The sequence below is a fragment of the Pyrus communis genome, chromosome 1 (assembly GCF_963583255.1).
Source record: "Pyrus communis chromosome 1, drPyrComm1.1, whole genome shotgun sequence".
Lineage (NCBI taxonomy): Eukaryota > Viridiplantae > Streptophyta > Magnoliopsida > Rosales > Rosaceae > Pyrus > Pyrus communis.
The window spans coordinates 583,839-601,519 of record NC_084803.1 but is presented as its reverse complement, the minus strand read 5'-3'; the positions used below and the strand labels follow the sequence as shown (position 1 = coordinate 601,519).

At 38.7% G+C, this 17,681-nt stretch overlaps 3 protein-coding genes and 1 non-coding gene across 4 annotated transcripts; 3 read left to right on the top strand and 1 right to left on the bottom strand.

The window, feature by feature from the left end:
• Positions 1-3,230: 3,230 nt before the first annotated feature.
• Positions 3,231-7,356, top strand: LOC137744215 (protein PSK SIMULATOR 2-like). Its single transcript, XM_068484079.1, has 13 exons — positions 3,231-3,540; positions 3,658-3,954; positions 4,290-4,615; positions 4,713-4,805; positions 4,890-4,983; positions 5,067-5,160; positions 5,300-5,397; positions 5,559-5,628; positions 5,851-5,954; positions 6,050-6,166; positions 6,299-6,375; positions 6,536-6,580; positions 6,721-7,356. The coding sequence occupies exons 2-13, from the start codon at positions 3,703-3,705 to the stop codon at positions 7,220-7,222; spliced, it is 1,872 nt and encodes a 623-aa protein (XP_068340180.1). The 5' UTR covers positions 3,231-3,540; positions 3,658-3,702; the 3' UTR covers positions 7,223-7,356.
• A 617-nt stretch (positions 7,357-7,973) lies between these two features.
• LOC137720347 (small nucleolar RNA Z279/snoR105/snoR108) lies at positions 7,974-8,079 on the bottom strand. Its single transcript, XR_011066499.1, has one exon. It is a non-coding gene; the product is annotated as a small nucleolar RNA Z279/snoR105/snoR108 (small nucleolar RNA).
• Positions 8,080-13,703: 5,624 nt separating this feature from the next.
• LOC137743630 (chaperone protein dnaJ 11, chloroplastic-like) lies at positions 13,704-14,150 on the top strand. The gene has a single exon (XM_068483560.1). The coding sequence runs from the start codon at positions 13,704-13,706 to the stop codon at positions 14,148-14,150; it is 447 nt and encodes a 148-aa protein (XP_068339661.1).
• A 640-nt stretch (positions 14,151-14,790) lies between these two features.
• LOC137745396 (uncharacterized) lies at positions 14,791-16,533 on the top strand. The gene is made up of 6 exons (XM_068485351.1): positions 14,791-15,192; positions 15,276-15,324; positions 15,415-15,466; positions 15,591-15,760; positions 15,866-15,973; positions 16,303-16,533. Exons 1-6 carry the CDS (start codon positions 14,828-14,830, stop codon positions 16,462-16,464), a joined length of 906 nt encoding a protein of 301 aa, XP_068341452.1. The 5' UTR covers positions 14,791-14,827; the 3' UTR covers positions 16,465-16,533.
• Positions 16,534-17,681: the final 1,148 nt, after the last annotated feature.

Here is a 17,681-nt window from a genome sequence, read left to right as displayed (position 1 = left end):
TTTTCACTTCGCTTCCCGCGCTCCGTTCCTACCCAATATTTGCCAAGTACAACTGGATTATTTGTACCTTCTAGTTTGTTTGCCGTTTGGCGAAAATGATCACAACACGTGTCAGATCTCAACGGTCTTGATCTAACAATATTCCTAAAGCTCCAGTCCGATGTAGTTTAGTTTTTTAGCCAAAACGGTCTTGATGACATAACTCCTTGTTAGAGGTGATATATGAGTTTGTTCACCATCAATTATTTTGGTCATTTTATGAAAAAATTATGTTAAATAAGGATCAAAATGACAAAAGTACTCTCAATTTAATAAGCAATGGCAAAAATGATTTGACAAAAATTCAAGATGTTTTTGTCATTTTATTTTTATTTAACGAAGATTTTCATAAAATAACCAAAATGATTTATGGTAGACAAACTCAAGGGCCATTTCTATCGAGTTCCAACTCTTAAGAACCAAAGTGAGAAGTTATGTCAATCTCATAGACCGTTTTGGCTAAAAAGCTTATCAAGAATTGAGCACGCCTCCACTTTTACTCCATAATTTTCATAAGGTTGGGGCAATTGACAACATTGGCCTTTAGGAAAATAATAGAGCCATTTGCATAAAAGAAAGCATAGGATCTCCGCAATAATCAAGCATACAATCACCATAAATCTTTGCAATCTGTTAGTATATATACATTTATTTGTCAATTCTCGAGTCTAGTAGTATGAGTTTGTAACTAAACAAACTTATTAAAATGATTGATTGTGTGAGGCGGTTGAGCTTAGCTTTAGACCAACGGGGCATCCTACTCAGCATGAATAGGGTAGCAAAGAAACATTTCTGAGCTGATTTACTACTAACAAGTTTTCAAGTGGCATAAACTATAAAGTATGCTGCAAGAATAGTATGACCCACAAAGATACCTTCAAAGCCAGAGGATTTTGAGGATCCTCTAATCACATTTATTTATCGTACATCGTGCGGTCAGAAATAATTCTAAATTTTTTTATTTAAAATTGAATATTAACAGTACCCGACAAAAACTGATCCCACGATGTACGATGAAATAATGTGATTTAAAGATTTTCGAGATCTTTACAAAGAAGATCCGGCCATGATCCTCTCTCCCTTCGGAGAACCTCTACCAAGTCGGCAAAAAATAGTCATACCACCAGGGACACCGAGGTTGACCTGATGCCCGAAGATTGCGTCAATAATCCACAGCCATAAACCCTTGTATCGCACTTCAGGTTGGCTCGGATCTTCCTCACCTCTTGACCACCGAACATTAATTCCTGTTTAGAGAGATTGTTAGAAGCTCATACCTCCCAAATCTCACGATTTCATATTCATATTAGATATCATAAACACTTGTCACAATGTCATGGTGCCTCATTCAGACTGGCAATAAACAACTGCGCAAGTATCCGATGATCTGTCTTCTCAAACTGTACGGAGAAATTCTTTGGTGGTCCATGAAATTTGGAAATTTGCCTCCTCCATCACTTCGCTATAAATAGCCAACTTTCCTTCGAAGTAGGACATTTCTAAGTTTCTGCTTACTTTGCCTACACTCTACCAAAATCCCTCCACTATACCATACCATCGAAATATTCAAGTCAAATTATTGGATCCTTAATTCCAACTAACACATCTTGCAATCAATAATTTTATTGAAACTACATGTAGGAACTTAAAATATAAGAGAATCTACAAGACTAAATGTTCGGTGATGGGTGTGTATTTGTGCACATCGAGATGCATTGTTCTGGTAGAGGCAATAGCAGCGGATTTCTCAATTTTGTATTTTTTCTGTCTTTGGGCCTTAGCTGTTTGGTTGGGTTCTTATTGGTTTGTCTAGTTGGCCCTTTTTTGGCTTGTTTATGTTTCTCGTTTATGAGTCTTTTGTTTGTAAATTTTTTTTTTCGTAGCTAATAATAATTGCCTTGACATAAAATTTAAAAAAAAAAAAAAAGAAGAAAAAAAAGGTTAATTATTTGGTCTCAGTTGAACACTCAAAAAAATAAAAAAAAATAAAAAAAAGAAAGAGAAATGTACTCCATGGAGCACCAATCAAATTGCGACAAATGTCGATAGCCTAGTTGTTTAAATGTAAAATATTGTAATATATTATGGAAACGTAAACGCAAGGCAAGTATGCAGGCATAAACAAGAAGCCGAAACATGTCCAAATCTCGATTCAAACTTCAAACTTCAAAACCAACTTGTAGTCCAACATTGCAATTAGCATCTTTTAAAAAGGGTACATCTTTTCCGTCTGTCTTCATGTTTTTGGCACTTTTTATAATTAAATCCTTCTTAATCATCAAATCGTTGACAAATCAAACTTTGCCTTTAAAATAAATTAAGGTGAATTGATATTTAAGTCACCATAATATTTCAATTTCAAGTTCAAGAAATTGTCAAATTTGTCTTCACAACCCAACATTTTTTGTAAAGACGTCTACAAAACAGTAAAAATTTCTACAACACATAATTTTAAAAGTCTTAATGTGTGATTTTTTCAAACCATCTTGATACTCATTCAAAGTGATGCATTGCACAAGGTGACATATTTAGGGGAGGATAGTCGGTAGTGTTGCCTGACTATGTCTTTTTCCCAGCGAATAAGATTGCATAGAGTCACGTAGAACTACAGGAAGTCACTATTTCTGTAAAAAAAAAATGTCTTATGGGTGATGTGTTCTTCCACCTCCACAAACGTTTTGTTTTTTCGAGTTTAATTTTCTTCGATTGTGACATGTTTACTTGACATGATTGAGGGAAGTACGGAATTGAAGAACATTTTGCATGATTCCGTCAAAATTTGTTAAAAGGTCTCCTACGAGGCTTGAGCGGAGCCCACTAAATTGATGACATGTTGGCCACATGTCTACCCTGATGCCACCTCATCCCCCTCCCCCAAAAGAGCCCAGCCACTTTGACCGTCGCCAGCGCCGGCGACGGTGTCGATGCCTTCCTCTGCCCACGCAAGAGCCAAAACCCAGACACATGTCTCGTAAAACCTCTGTCAATTACTAAAGCCGTAAATAAACGCGGTCGCGGAGTAAAAGAGGTAAATTGAGAAAGATGGCAATGACACGTCAGCCAAGACAGAGGAAAAAGACCCAGACAGACGTAGTAGGCGGGGACTTTGACATTTCCCTCCAGCGGGCAATCACGCATCCATTCATTCATTACTAATATCAAATTGGGTGTTTATTTCACATTTCATATCCATAATTTTTCCATAAATTCAAATCCAATTTTCGCAATTTCATACCAGTCAATATATTCCCATTTCCCACGAGATTTCCGGTTCTTCCTAATCACGCGTTTAGATTCCCTTTTCTGTCCTCCTCACCAACCCAAAAAAATCAATCAATCCCGCAGAAAATTCTCACCATTTTTTTTTTCAGTCAAACATATTGGCTCTAAAATTTCTACTCTCTTTCCCTTTCGGCTCTCTGCATTTGTTTCCTTTAATTGATAACGTTGTTTGGTTGCTGAGAAATTTACTGGGTTCTCAAGAATCATCTCTGCAAATAGGTATGTTGGTTGCTTGGTTTATGTTTTTTTTTTTTTAAATCAATATGGTGTTTGGTTACTGAGAAAATTAAGGTGGAAAATCGGAGCTTGTGAACTGAGTTTTGTTTGCTTATTCAGGTGCAATTGGAAAGCTCTTGTGGGTTTTTTGAATTGGGGCAAACGATGGGTGGGATGTGCTCGGGCGGGGTGTCTGCTAAGGAAAATCCCTATATTTACGGAGGGAAAAGTTCGGGATTTTCCGGGAAACTCAAGTCGATGAAGAGCATTGGCAAGAGCAAGGAGAATTCTAATTCCTCGTTTTCAGAAGGAATTGCTCCTTGGAAAACACCAAATAGGTTCGATTCCGGCGAGCTGCGGTCTTCAATTTCCCGCGAATTGAAGCCCTCAACTCCGGCTAGAACTGCTACTAGCAAGGTATCGATTACTTTAATTTGTTACTAGAATGTTTTCGGGGAATATTTATCGATGTATTTTTTGTTTGGAACTTGGAAAATGTTGGAAGCACTTCTGCTAGAAGTGATTTTGCTATAAACATGTCGAAGTTTTTATTAAAAACCCAAGTACTTCCTGGAAAAGCACTTGGAAGTATTTTCTCTATGCTTCTCCGTGAAGCACTTGTACGACCCATAGAAGCTTTTAAGTTTTTATGTCAAATGTAGTCAGAAGTGCATTTGGTTGTCAGAAAACACTTTTAGCCATCGTAGAAGCATTGTGGCATTATTGCTTTAATTTTGTGTTTTCTATGGCAGGTCACCCCGAAGAACTCCTTCATAGGAAGGGCTGGCATTGTTGGCCTGGAGAGGGCAGTAGAGGTTTTGGATACGCTCGGCAGTGGCATGTCAAATTTGAATGTCAATAGCGGATTTCTTACTGGCGGTGCGTCTAAAGGCAGTAGGATCTCTATATTGTCGTTTGAAGTAGCTAATACAATCACAAAAGGTGCAAACTTGTTGCAATCTCTATCGGACAAAAACATCCAGTTCCTAAAGAAAGATGTTCTACCTTCGGAAGCTGTACAAAACTTAGTTTCTAAAGATATGAAGGAGTTGCTACGCATAGCTGCTTCTGACAAAAGGTTGTTGGTTGTTGTAGAGAATAGGTTGAATTTAGTTGAAGCTATTTGTTGCCTTTTGTTATCTTAACCTTTTTTTTTGTTGCATGCGCACCTGCAGGGAAGAGCTTGAAGTTTTCTCACGTGAAGTAATAAGGTTTGGAGACTTGTGTAAAGACCCACAGTGGCATAGCCTGGGTCGATACTTCTCAAGGTGCGTAGATTCATGAGAATTATGCTGCGATTATATTTATGATTTTTTGCCATTTTTAATATGTTCGGTGAAATTGATTTTCAGACTAGATTCAGATGATGATTTAGGTTACAAACAGCTAAGAACAGAGGCGGAAATGACAATGCAGGAATTGACCTCTCTTGCTCAGCATACTTCTGTAAGTTGCAGATTCATAGTAACCAACACTTTTTATATATTTGAGTCCAACTTGAAGAAACTAATTTTTTCCGACATTTGTAGGAATTATATCATGAATTAAATTCACTGGACAGATTTGAACAAGATTACCAAAGAAAGCTAGAGGAAGCAAAGGCCTTGAATCTCCCTCAAAAAGGTTAGGCATGGAATTCGATTTTTGTTGTTGGTTTGCTTTCTGTTCTTGATTTTCAGTGAGTGTCATCCTTTGAGTATTTGAATAGTCTAGTTTATAACATCGTAAGACATTTCTGGATACTTTCTCTTTGTAATTTCAGGAGAGACTCTGATGATGTTGCTAAGTGATGTAAAGCAACAAAGAAAGCTTGTAAGTAGCTTGAAAAAGAAATCTCTGTGGGCTAAAAATTTGAATGAGGTACTGTCGTGAACTGCTTTTCAAATTGCATAATCCTTTGCTACCATTTGCTAAATTATTCAGAGCAATGCAGGCAATGGAAAGATGTTGCTGTGATAATTCATTATTTTCCATCGACAGGGCACAATAGGATTTCATTAGAATTCATTTTCTCTTTGCAGATTGTCGAGAAACTTGTTGATATTGTTACTTATATACATCAAGCAATCTTGGACGCATTTGGACATAATGGTAGGAGCAGCATCTCACACCGATATCAAATATTTAGTGGATATAGAATAGTTGGTCATTATAACTTTCTTCATCCTGCCTAAAGGAACTTAATGGACAACTTGAGCTTGCGTTATCACTCCATAGATCACGTGCTCACTTTTGATATAGCTGGCAGTTTCATTTCCTGCACTCTCTAAAATGCGCTATTTTAATCTTGTGCATTATAATTGCTTTTTCCAGGTGTTACTTTGGTTAGAGTGGAGAAGAGCACGGATCCTCAAAGACTAGGAGTAGCTGGTCTTGCACTACACTACGCTAACATGATCAACCAAATTGATAACATTGTAAGCTTAATTATATATTCCATTATATTGTGTGTCTAATATACTTGGTATATATTTGCAAATAAAATGTACTCACAAATGATTAATCTTAATAGGTGTCCCGACCAACCTCCCTCCCTCCAAACACAAGGGACACATTATATCAAGGGTTGCCAAATAGTGTTAAACAAGCTTTACGATCCCGGTTGCTGACTCTTGATGCCAAGGAAGAGGTATCACAATGCATGTTACACATACATTTGTCATTATTTTATATTGTAGATTCCTCATTATGGTTTAGGTTTTCTGTCTTGGAGCTTCAGCATGCCAATCATCTTATCCTTTTTCATGTTGCGTTTCTGCAGCTCTGTGTTCCTCAGGTCAAGGAAGAAATGGAAAAGACTCTCCAGTGGCTTGTTCCAGTTTCCACAAATACAAACAAGTATGTTCTGTAGCATACTAATCGGAAATTGCTGGCAAAGCTTTGCCTTCGTTTGTTTTCATTCTTTTAAATCAGACTCTGCCAACAATTTTGTTATGCATTGTCGTTACTGTCCTGCATTCACTAATCTCTGTTCTTTTGATGTTGTAATTTGTGGCAGAGCACATCAAGGTTTCGGGTGGGTTGGAGAATGGGCAAATTCTGGGTCAGTCCTCTCTCTCTCTCTCTCTCTCTCTCTCTCTCTCTCTCTCTATATATATATATATATATATATATATATATATCTATATATAATACAATTGAAGGGATAGAGTCCAATTCTAACGTTTGTTTTTCTGTTTTCAGTCCTGAGTTTGGTAAGAATGAATCCTCACAAATTAACCTGATCCGCCTCCAGACGCTATATCACGCAGATAAGCAGAAGACTGATCTCTACATCCTTGAATTAGTGACATGGCTTCACCATCTTATCAACCTTGTAAGACAAGGAGATCACGGTTTGAAGCCCTTGCATACACGGTCTCCAACTCGCAAAGGGTTGGATATTCACTCCAAGATGCAGCAGTTTTTAACCAAGACATACTGCACCAAGTCCCAAAGAATTCAACTTTCGGAAGAAGACCAGAACTTATTAGACGAGGTCATGGGGAGGATGAGAAGGGTTCCTGGAATTAGTAAAAGTCAAGAATTTTCGATTACCAAAAGTAAAAGAAGAGGAGTTTGGGCTTTGAGCAAGAGCACAGGGAGTTCCCCTACGAGGGAGATGGGTTCAAGAGGTAAAAACTTGGATCAGGATCAGCCAAAGATTAATACCTTGGATGTCATGGACGGCTTAGATTCAATATAGTGAGTCATTACTTTCGAGTTTTCAATCAAATTCTTTTACAAATATTATATTTCTGTGTATAGTTTTGAGAAGAATAGGCTTATTGTATATGCAATTTTTTTCACCTCTAAACAGAGGGTGATGCTTAAACTCAATGATTGTTGTTAGATTAGTTTAAATCTCGAGATTTGTGTTTTGAATCAGTTATATCAAACTAATCTTACGACAACCAATATGTATACCATGGTCTCGTTATTATTATTGTTTTTATCAACATGGAGGTTGCTACTTGTAGAGAACTAGGAGTTTTTTTATGTAGCTCATGAGAGTGATTTATATAGGAAATTGTTATTAGCACTCTAAAAATATAATTTGGCATTTCAAATTTTTCATAATTAGAAAGAAAAATACACTTACAAAGAGTTTAGAATGAGATTTTTGAAGTGCTAATAACAATTCTCTTTATATAAAGAAAAATTGATGTGATACTAAAACACGATCATGTGTGTTAGCTAAAATTGTGTTATTCATATATAGTTTGTGTTGGCTAATATTGTGCTATTCATATATAGCTTGCACTACTTAGTAACACATTTTTTACATGTTCATATTAAAGCTTGAATACATAAACTACAAACAAGTATATTGTTCAACAATTATCAAACTAAACTTGAAATTAAAAAACAACAAAAATAAAAAGGTTCGTTAATCGAGGGCATTTGAACTGAAAAAAGAAACCACTGAAAATTAAAGTTGGAAAGAAAATAGATTGGGGATCAGATGGTATAGGGAGAGTGCCCAATTGTCGTAACAGGCTTTAGGGCGGACACCCAACTCTCGCATTTTTATTTGCGAATTATGACCACTCATCACATCCCGTTTCTGCCTGAAGGATCATGCTTCTAAATTTCTCTGTCCCGTCTTGTTATACACGCCGCTTCAACTAATCTTGTGCTCCCTCGTCGATGTGGGATGCCTTCGTGCGTTCCCTCATAGTTTAAACTCTTGCGATCTCCACATCCTTTGACTTGTGTTAACGTGTTGGTGGGCCAGCCCTGTAAGCCTTGGATAGACTGATTAATTATTAAGTTTTGTTTGGACCTGTTTAGAGTTCATGATATATAGGCCCAAACAGAAATCCTCTTAAGTTGGACTCACAAATATGATGTTTTACTCCATACAAGTAGCCAATCATCGTACGTTGTCCGTGCAAAGTTTGCTGTGAAAAACACAAGATCTTGATGGTGCCTTCTTTTTAGCAAAAAAGGAGGGAAAGCGCAAACACAAAAAAGGAAGTGGACAAATGGCCAGCGTGTCCAAATGATTGATTCTCGAGGAATACTAAGCGAATTGTTTTAAATGATTATCTGTTACCTCATAATTGAACGTTAATTTTCTCATCAACATTAAAATATTATCTCTAAAATATGAGGTGACAGATAATTTATAAAGAGTTTCATTAGTATTTCTCTTTAATTCTCATCTATGTCAGGGTATTCGATCGAGCATTTTCAAGTTAGTATACAATGGGGTCATGAAGTCAAGGGAGATAAAAATGAAGTACTTATGTATTTCACTTGAGACTTGAATGCTTCACTTCGCTTCGCTAAATCGCTGCCATCATTCTCGACTTAACTAACAGTGATCAGTCGAAACTGTCAAAAGAGGTGGCAGTGATTCAATAACATGACGTCTCAGTTCAACTAGATTTCTAACATGTAACGCGGCAACGCCCAAATTTAATTTGCATCTTAAATACAGGGCACATTGTCCCCACGTAGCTCTCTGCTCGTCCCCGCTTAATGCTAGAAAGAGAACAAATTAAGATTAAAGAAACTGAAATGAAGAAGTGCACACGTACTCAAAAGTCCAAATGAGCAAGATTCAAAGTGTGTTAAAAAAGCGTTACGTGGTTTATATGGTTTTGTGTAGTAAATCGAGAAAGTGTTGGTCTCTTTACGTGGTGTACCCCTAGTATTCTGGTCATAATGAAAAAAAATTTCTGTCACGTAGAGGTGGTGAAGGGAACTAGGGTTATTTTTGGCTTGGAGATCACAAATGCATGCAGTAGTCTTTGGCTGTCTTGCAATTTCACCTTCCTTTTCTAATGCATCAATCTAATTTCATCAAAACATATACATTGATTTTGGCTTCCGTCTGAGTCACCGCCGCCCTTTCTCTGTTAACTCGACACCTATCATGCACATGCATGCATGCATTCTTGTTTATGTTAAGACTTGATGGGTACCTTATTTGTATATTTTGAATCTTTATCATTCTTGTTTATGGTCATCAATAGCAACCTTAGTAGCATAACCAGTCACTTTCAGCAATTTCTAATGTAGCGTTTCGTCCTGTCATACTGTTGACTCTAAAAATTACAAAACTTACATGGCGCGCCAGCCGAGTAACTAATAAGCTAATTACATCCTTTGGTTGAATGCGAGGCGTGCCAACTTGTCGCCCGAGCTCAGGCGAGGAGTAAAATTTGTTGATGTTGCGTTGAGCGCGCTGCTGACTTCTTTATCTTGCAATTGAGGCCGAGGAAGAAACAAGTCTCGACCTTTGGATTCTCAAGCCTGAAGACAAGGCTGCTAATTTTGCGAAGTTCACGAATCGTCGGCGCTGGATTCGGTCACAGTGATTATATTCGTGAGTGTATAGTCACATCGAATCGACACTAGACTATATGGACACAAGTACTCAAAGGTAATGTATGTCTTAATGGTAAATGTAGTTCGGGCGTCAGAATGCCAAACTATGAAACTCACTTGTGAGTATCCAATTATAAAATCACTCAGCGTTTAATGTGCCGAATGTCGTAACTTGTAACACCTTACTTCGTCGAGAAGGTTAACAAGATGACATTTGCCCACAAGGATCCGGAAACCCTTCTCGACCGAGACTTGGATAGATAACTAGTCAGCCTCGACGCAGTGCTGTTTATCCAAATTGAAGATGCTCCTCGATCGATTGATTATACGGCAACAGTTCTGTTTATCCAAACTGAAGATGTTTGCCGGTTGCCTCCACAGTGCTGTTTATCCAAACTGAAGATGTGTCGGCGGAAAAAGAAAATGAAAAATCTCAAGTTGTTTGAGAGGTTTACGCAGAGCAATTGTGTGTTGAATTTTTCTGATTGTTGCATGATGTCTTGTATTTATAGCACCAAATCCTTCTTGGGATCAAGTCAAAATCATACCTGGATTGGGACTTCTTATTCTGTTCCAACTCCACTGCGACCAATCTTACTCCTATTAGGACTTTGAACTCACCCCTTTTTTTAGGCTGTATTCATTGCTGGTCGAGAATCCAAGTTGCACTAGGACCTCTTATCGTATCAGGACTTCTTCGACCCTTTCGCTCATCCGAACTACTCCTTCTTTAGATAGGATTCGACCATCCTTACTGAACGGCTCGGGACCACCAAGAAGCCCATAACATATTAAAAACTTTGGGCTGAACATAAATCCACACTCGGCCTAATAATATTATTTTGGGCCCAGGCCTAAACACATACGTAGGAACATTGGCACAAACTTGATCTTATCCTTGTCGATACACTTATCCGTATATCTTATCCTTGTCGATACACTTACCTACGGATAGGGATGGGCAATGGTTATGGCGGGCGGGTAACCGCGGTTATTTACCTATAATCGTTTATACTCATACCTGCATAACCGTTTACTCGTTGGGTAATTGCCTAAACGGTTATACCCCTACCCATAACCGTTATAAACGGTTAACCATACGCATAACCACGTACCCATTTAACCATAACCGTTTACCCGTTTATCCATTGAACCATTTTTTTACCCATTTACCCCTTCTTTTTAACCGTTTACCGATTTATTAGTTGGTAAAGTTAATTTGAAGGGATTGTTATGGGACCATAGTGTGTGTGTGCGTGTGCGCGCGCGGCATGTATTCTGTATCTATACATAAAGCACAAGAGTGTAGCAAGTGAGATTGATTGGAGTCTATCTTCTCCGGTCACGGCCATATAAGTGTCCTCGTATGTCATATAAGCTCCTTGAACTAAAATATGGCCATAGTCTCCGAAGTAGAAGTTGTAGATTGTCTCGTAGCTGTCTCCCTCTTTCTCTGGAAAGTTTTGGATAAAAACACACATGCCTCTGTCCCTCTCATGTACACATGCAGTTCTTGAACTTTTGGGAAAAATTAAAAACACAAATGATTAGTTGCTCATTTTTATAATTAAGTTTCCACAACTCGTCCAAAACGCACTTATGTTCGTAATCACTTTTAATAAAAGTGCTTTTATTAAAATAAACGGTTTAGGGTTTTTATTTTTTATTTATTTTTATTTCACATGCATTAAAATAAACGGGTAAACGGGTACCCATTTATAACCGCGGTTAATATCCATAACCGCCCATTTAAATTTCACGGGTAAACGGTTATACACATAGTCGTTTAATTATTTAAACGGTTACCCATAACTGTAATTGTGAAATTTAAGTGGGCGGGTAACTGCAGTTACTTATAACCGATGGGTTTTTGCCCATCCGTACCTACAGATGAACCTAAATAATATCAGTCACATTTGCTCATGGGACCACAGAGTTCCTCAAGCCGACGTGGCCAGTTGTCATTGTTGGTATTATTGCGCTCATACTTCCGTTCGGAAAAGGATGTAATAGGATTCCTGCATTCTAACGGTTAATCGTATATTGTGCGGTTAATTTTCATCAGATATTATTTGTATTTAATTTTAAATAAAAAATCAAATGATTTCTAACTATACGATACACGATAAATTATTAAGATGTGAGAGTTCATAAGATTTTCACGATTTGAATCCGAATGAAATCCAAATTCCTGCCGTTCCTTCTGCAGGTGGGTAACCCACATGCCAAGACGGTCGCCTGTTGTTTACACCGCTTACGTGTCCAGCGAACCAAAGATTCGTGTTTCCGCCGTGGTGGGCCATCCCAGCTGTGCTTCCCTGTCCGGCGGTTGCCTTCAACAAACCACGTCAATACTTAATATTAAAAACTGGATATTTCCCTATACTTTCTGTTTCGCTTGACAATTTATTGACTTTCTTTTTTGCTATTGCTTATTTTAATTTTATTAAGGTTTCTTACCTCCCTATTCTTGTCTCGCATCGGTTTTCTTCCTTTGATTTCTATTTTTGCCTAAAATCCAACTATTTTGGAGAAATCAAAACTATTAAATAACTCTTATTGAGAACAAATTTTACCTTTCATTGAGTATAATTTTAGTATAAGAAGTTGAGAACCATGCATATTTCGATTCTCTTAAAGTTGTCTTTTTAAAAGAATAAAGGTGAATCGACAATTCTAAAACACAGGAAATATCAAACAATAAGAGCTAAAAGGCAGTAGGCTACACTTTCCTCTTTATAAACACTCTCTTAAATAAGAGATTTAACTTTGATATGAACGAACGATTGTGTTGCTACAATCACAAGTAACAAACTAATGAGTTTGCCTAATATAATTCAGAACATAATATGCAATAGTAATCAGTGGCGAAATGGGGGGGGGGTGTTTCCATGTTAAATACAAGCTTTTTAAAGAGAATTTGTAAAGTGATATTGACACAGCCCGTTGAAATATTCCTTAGCATGCATTACAATAAATATTTAGTAAACACAAAAAAGAAAAAAAAATATATCAAACATTCAAAGAATTCTCGTAAAACCGTTGGCATGTAGACTTTTCAAACTTCAAGGATTTTAGGACCACTTTGATCCCTACTTTCATCCGTCCTTTGGCAAATAAATGATGGACAGAGTGTCATTGCCAATGAGCTAATGGTTAAGGAACCGGATCCCTCCTGAGCATAAAGTGGAGATCCTTTTGACCGGGCCATCTGAGCCCTTCAAATTTAATCTAATGATTACAATAATTATAACTTTTAATAGATCTCTTATTTATAGTCGTTAGATTTAATTTGAAGGGTCCAGATGACCCGGTCAAAAGGATCCCCACTCTATGCTCAGGAGGAGATCCGGTTCCTTAACCATTAGCTCATGGGCAATGACACTCTGTCCATCATTTATTTGCCAAGGACGGATGAAAATAGGGATCAAAGTGGTCCTAAAATCCTTGAAGTTTGAAAAGTCTACATGCCAACGGTTGTACGAGAATTCTTTGAATGTTTGATATATTTTTTTTTTTGTGTTTACTAATTATTTGAAAGTCTACATGCCATTTGCATTTATTTGCCAACGAATTTCATGTTGCCATTTGTCAATCTCGTACATACAAAATCTAGTCAATCCATGTGCTGTGTCAGATTTTTGGACATTGGACACCGACGTCAACACTGAGTCAGGCATTTTCCCAATGGATAAGCCTCAGAGTCCGTTTAACCCAATCCCCCACTTTTAACCACGGTTAACCATGTTTCGCATCTTATCCCCGACTGCCTATAAAATCCTCAAACTCCCACCCCACCACAAATCCATCTCACTACCAAAATTTCAAAGCAAACAACAATCTCAAAAATGGCTTCCATATCCTCCTCATCCTTCACTTGCTCCTCTTCCCCTTTTTTCTCCGTCGTCAACGGCGGCCCACGCGCCCCTCCCTCCTCCGTCAGCTACCGCGTCTCCGCCTCGTGCTCATCGACGGTCGACAAGCCGCGCTCCCGCATTGGATCAAGCTCTTCACTCTACGAGGTGCTCGGGATTCACGCCGGCGCCACGTGTCATGAGATAAAGTCGGCGTACCGTAAATTAGCGAGAGTTGTGCACCCGGACGTTGCGAAATCTTCGGCCGACGAGTTCATGAAAGTCCACGAAGCTTACTCCACTCTCTCCGACGCCCAAAAACGCGCCGATTACGACCGCAAGATGTTGATCGGACGGCCGCGTACGGGCGTGGCTTCATCATACGCTTACGCTACCACAATGTCGACTGGCCGGAGATGGGAAACCGACCAGTGCTGGTAGATTTACAGACATTTCACTCGGGACATATTCGGATCATTTCTGTAATTAAACAACCTAATTAAGCTAATTGAATTGTTAAGAGTAAAGTTTTTCGTATCATGTTTTTATACTACATTTCTATACCACACTTATGGGCATGACAACCGCGTCATTTGAAATACTATCTATGATAAAAATGTGGTATAAAAACATGGTATGAATAATTTTACTCAACCGTTAATTAGTGTCATTACAAAAACCTACTGCCCTGCCACATGCCTGTCTTGGACGAAGTGCTATCTATCCTTGGAATATTGTAAGCTGCAGGCGCCATTTTTACAGCCTGAAAAGTTATGGGAAATTATATCCCTCCAATTTCATGTCAGTTTGTAACGAATTGTAAGATCTAATTGTTGAAGATGAATATTTTATTGGATATAATGTAAATACTAATCTTTTCTAAGTAGCAATTCACAATCCATAAATTGTACTTGAGTGGGCAAGTGAAACAAACCAGCCCAAATAATTTGGGCCGAGTCTGAAGAGGACTCAATTCAACTATGAGCAGTTTGAAGTCCGTAGTAATGGGCCTGGGCCTTGTCTCCTTAACGTTTTACAAATGAGGAAAGAAAGATAAAATGTATGTCAGTGTGGTATGGGCTTATAGCAAACAACCTGAGAGAGGGGAAAGAGAGGCGATGGCTGCTCACGCAGGACGGCTTCTGAGGCAATGGCCGATGTGGCAGCAGCATTGCTGCTCAAACGCCGCCTTCCACCACCTTCTCTACTCCCCCCTACTTCCAGTCACCACCAGAACCAACTCCCATTGTCCCTCTTTGACCACCATCCACCTGTCCACTCGCGCCGTCCATAAACTATTTCGCGGGCTCAGACGGTCCGACTACCAAGATGCCAACAACACCGGCAGTTCGGGTTCGGGTTCGGATTCGGATGCAGTCACGTACAAGAGCCGAAACGAGTTGAAGCGCCACGCCAGACGCGCCGTCCGTTGGGCTATGGACCTCGCCTCCTTCTCCACCCCTCAAATCAAACGCATTGTCAGGTTTATCCCCTAAAACTCAAATTTCGTATAAAAGTTCCAATAAGTTTAGTAATTTGGAGTTATGTAATTTGACGGGGATGCAGAGTAGCTTCTCTGGACCAGGACATGTTGGATGCTGTGATTCTAGTGAAGGTGCTTGATTAGTTTATTCTTTTCTGTTCAAACAAGCGTTAGCTATTGATGTCAGCTGTTGCAGCTAAGGTGTTTGTGTTAATGCCGCAGAAACTAGGACCGGATGTTCGAGAAGGGAAGCGAAGGCAGTTCAATTATATTGGTATGTGATGCAACAACTTTGTGCCCTGGTTGGAATCTGTTTAATTCCATCATTGCTTACATTTTGTGTATGCATTGTGAATTTGTGATCTTATCTTACAAGGATGTGTTCTATTCGTGTTAAGGGAAACTGCTGCGGGATGTGGAGGCTGACTTGATGGATGCTTTGATTCAGGCTACGAAAGACAGTGACGAAAGTAAGCTGCAAGCTTTGTCAGGTCCGGAGACATTGGGAGTTGATGATGTTGCCGATGCAGAAGAAGCAGAAGAAACTGATTATGAGGAGGAAGAAGAGGTACGTTACAATTACTTTGCTTGAAACTGTGCGAGAAAGATTGCTGAAGGTTCGGTAAGTTGTTTATGGACATATTTCATCTGATTAATTGAGCATCGAATGCAGGGTTCTCACATTGATGAAGCAACCAGATGGTTTGATGGTCTGGTCAGTAAGGACATTAAGGTCACCAATGAAGTATATTCAATTTCGAGTGTTGAGTTTGACCGTCAGGTAAGTTAAATTCCATCTCAACATAAGTATCTTCAATGTCAAATAATGTGTTTAAGCAGTCAACATGCTTCCTAAGTAGTTCCATTGCTGCCTAGGTCACTTGCACTTTTGTTTTTCTACCACATCCTTAATGGAGTGGATGGTCTGGTTAAGTGACACTGTTGATTTCCCGATAAAAGGTCCTTCGTGAGGGCTGGTCTTAAAAGCCCGGCCAGTTCATATTCACTTGAGTCAGTCGATTAACTCTCATGCCGATTGTTCCCTTGTCCTGAGGGAGCATAGTGTTCTGTTTCTTGCTCTGTGTTGCTAATGCTAGCTTCACTTGACAGGAACTAAGGAAACTTGTCCGAAGTGTGCATTCTAGATTGGAACAGAAGGTTGATTCGGAGGAAAATACGGTAAAGATTGATGCAGCAAGAGTGAGGGCTGAAAAGGCACTCACCAGGTTCCTTCGTTCCCTTGCTAAACGTAGCCTAGAGATTGATATATGATATTTTTTTTTTCTATCATTATTTATGTGTCATTACGTAATATTTCTTAAAGAGTAGAGTTGTTTTTTCTCTTGGTTGTACGGTGCAAATTAGTTTTTCTTGCATAGATTCAAGTTGTCTGGGCTCGATAACAACGTATTAGTTAATTTTTGCATAAACGATCTTTTAAGGACTATAAAAGATAGACAACCCAAATTATCAAAAATCCATTGTACGTATTTTGCATTTGAAGTTGCCGTGATGAACCCACGAGCTCAACCCTTCCCAAACACATGTTGAACATTATTAATTGTTGACCCCAAAACAATACACGAGCATGAGAATAGAGCAGCACGTGTGGTGGTGTTGGTGTAAGGGGACAATTAGATGAGATAATACTACCACACTAAACTAAATTAACAAATTAATTGTTCGAGTAAGACTATCTGTAGGAATATTTGATTCACATAATACTAATGTAAAATTCAAAATATAAAACTTGTTATGATGCTTCTATTCGTCCATGGCGCAAATTCAATACGTTAAGCCGTCGTTCCATGCAAAAATGGTGATTTTATTTATTATTATTATTATTATTATTTTTTAAATGCAAAACTGGCATCAAATTAGAGTCAACGCGCGGAAACGCTTAAGGAAATAGGACAAAATTGTTCAAGAATCAAAGTAGGGGATGCTTAAAAGCCGAAGTGTGTGGTTGTCTGCCGTCTCGGGCGTTGAATAATGGGTGCCTTGAGTGAGGTTGACACCATGGCCAATAGGCGGAAGGATGGTAAAACCTAACCTACCAACCGATCACGAGGCCTCGTATGACTGAATTCTTCAACGGTTTTCTGGGGAACAGTATCAATTTCTTTCAAAATTATTGTGGTAGTTCAAAGATTATATAGGTTGTTTAAGAAAGAAACGTAGGGAAGTTGAAGCTTTCTTGCAATTCGACGTTGTTGGGTTTAGTCAACTGAGGAAGAGGAAGTTTGGTGAGACAATGTTGACCTTAATTATCCTCATCAATTAACCATAAGAAACGTGCAGTAATTATCCGACTGCCGACCGCCAAGGTCTTACATATTTGACTGAGTGTGCACCATATCAAATTATGAATGAGTGAGGCTGCTAGTTGTACTTGTGGCAGTCGCTCTCTCTTGACGGAGTGTGCACCATATTAAATTATGAATGAGTGAGGCTGCTACTTGTATTTTATAACCCGCAGACAAGTGAAA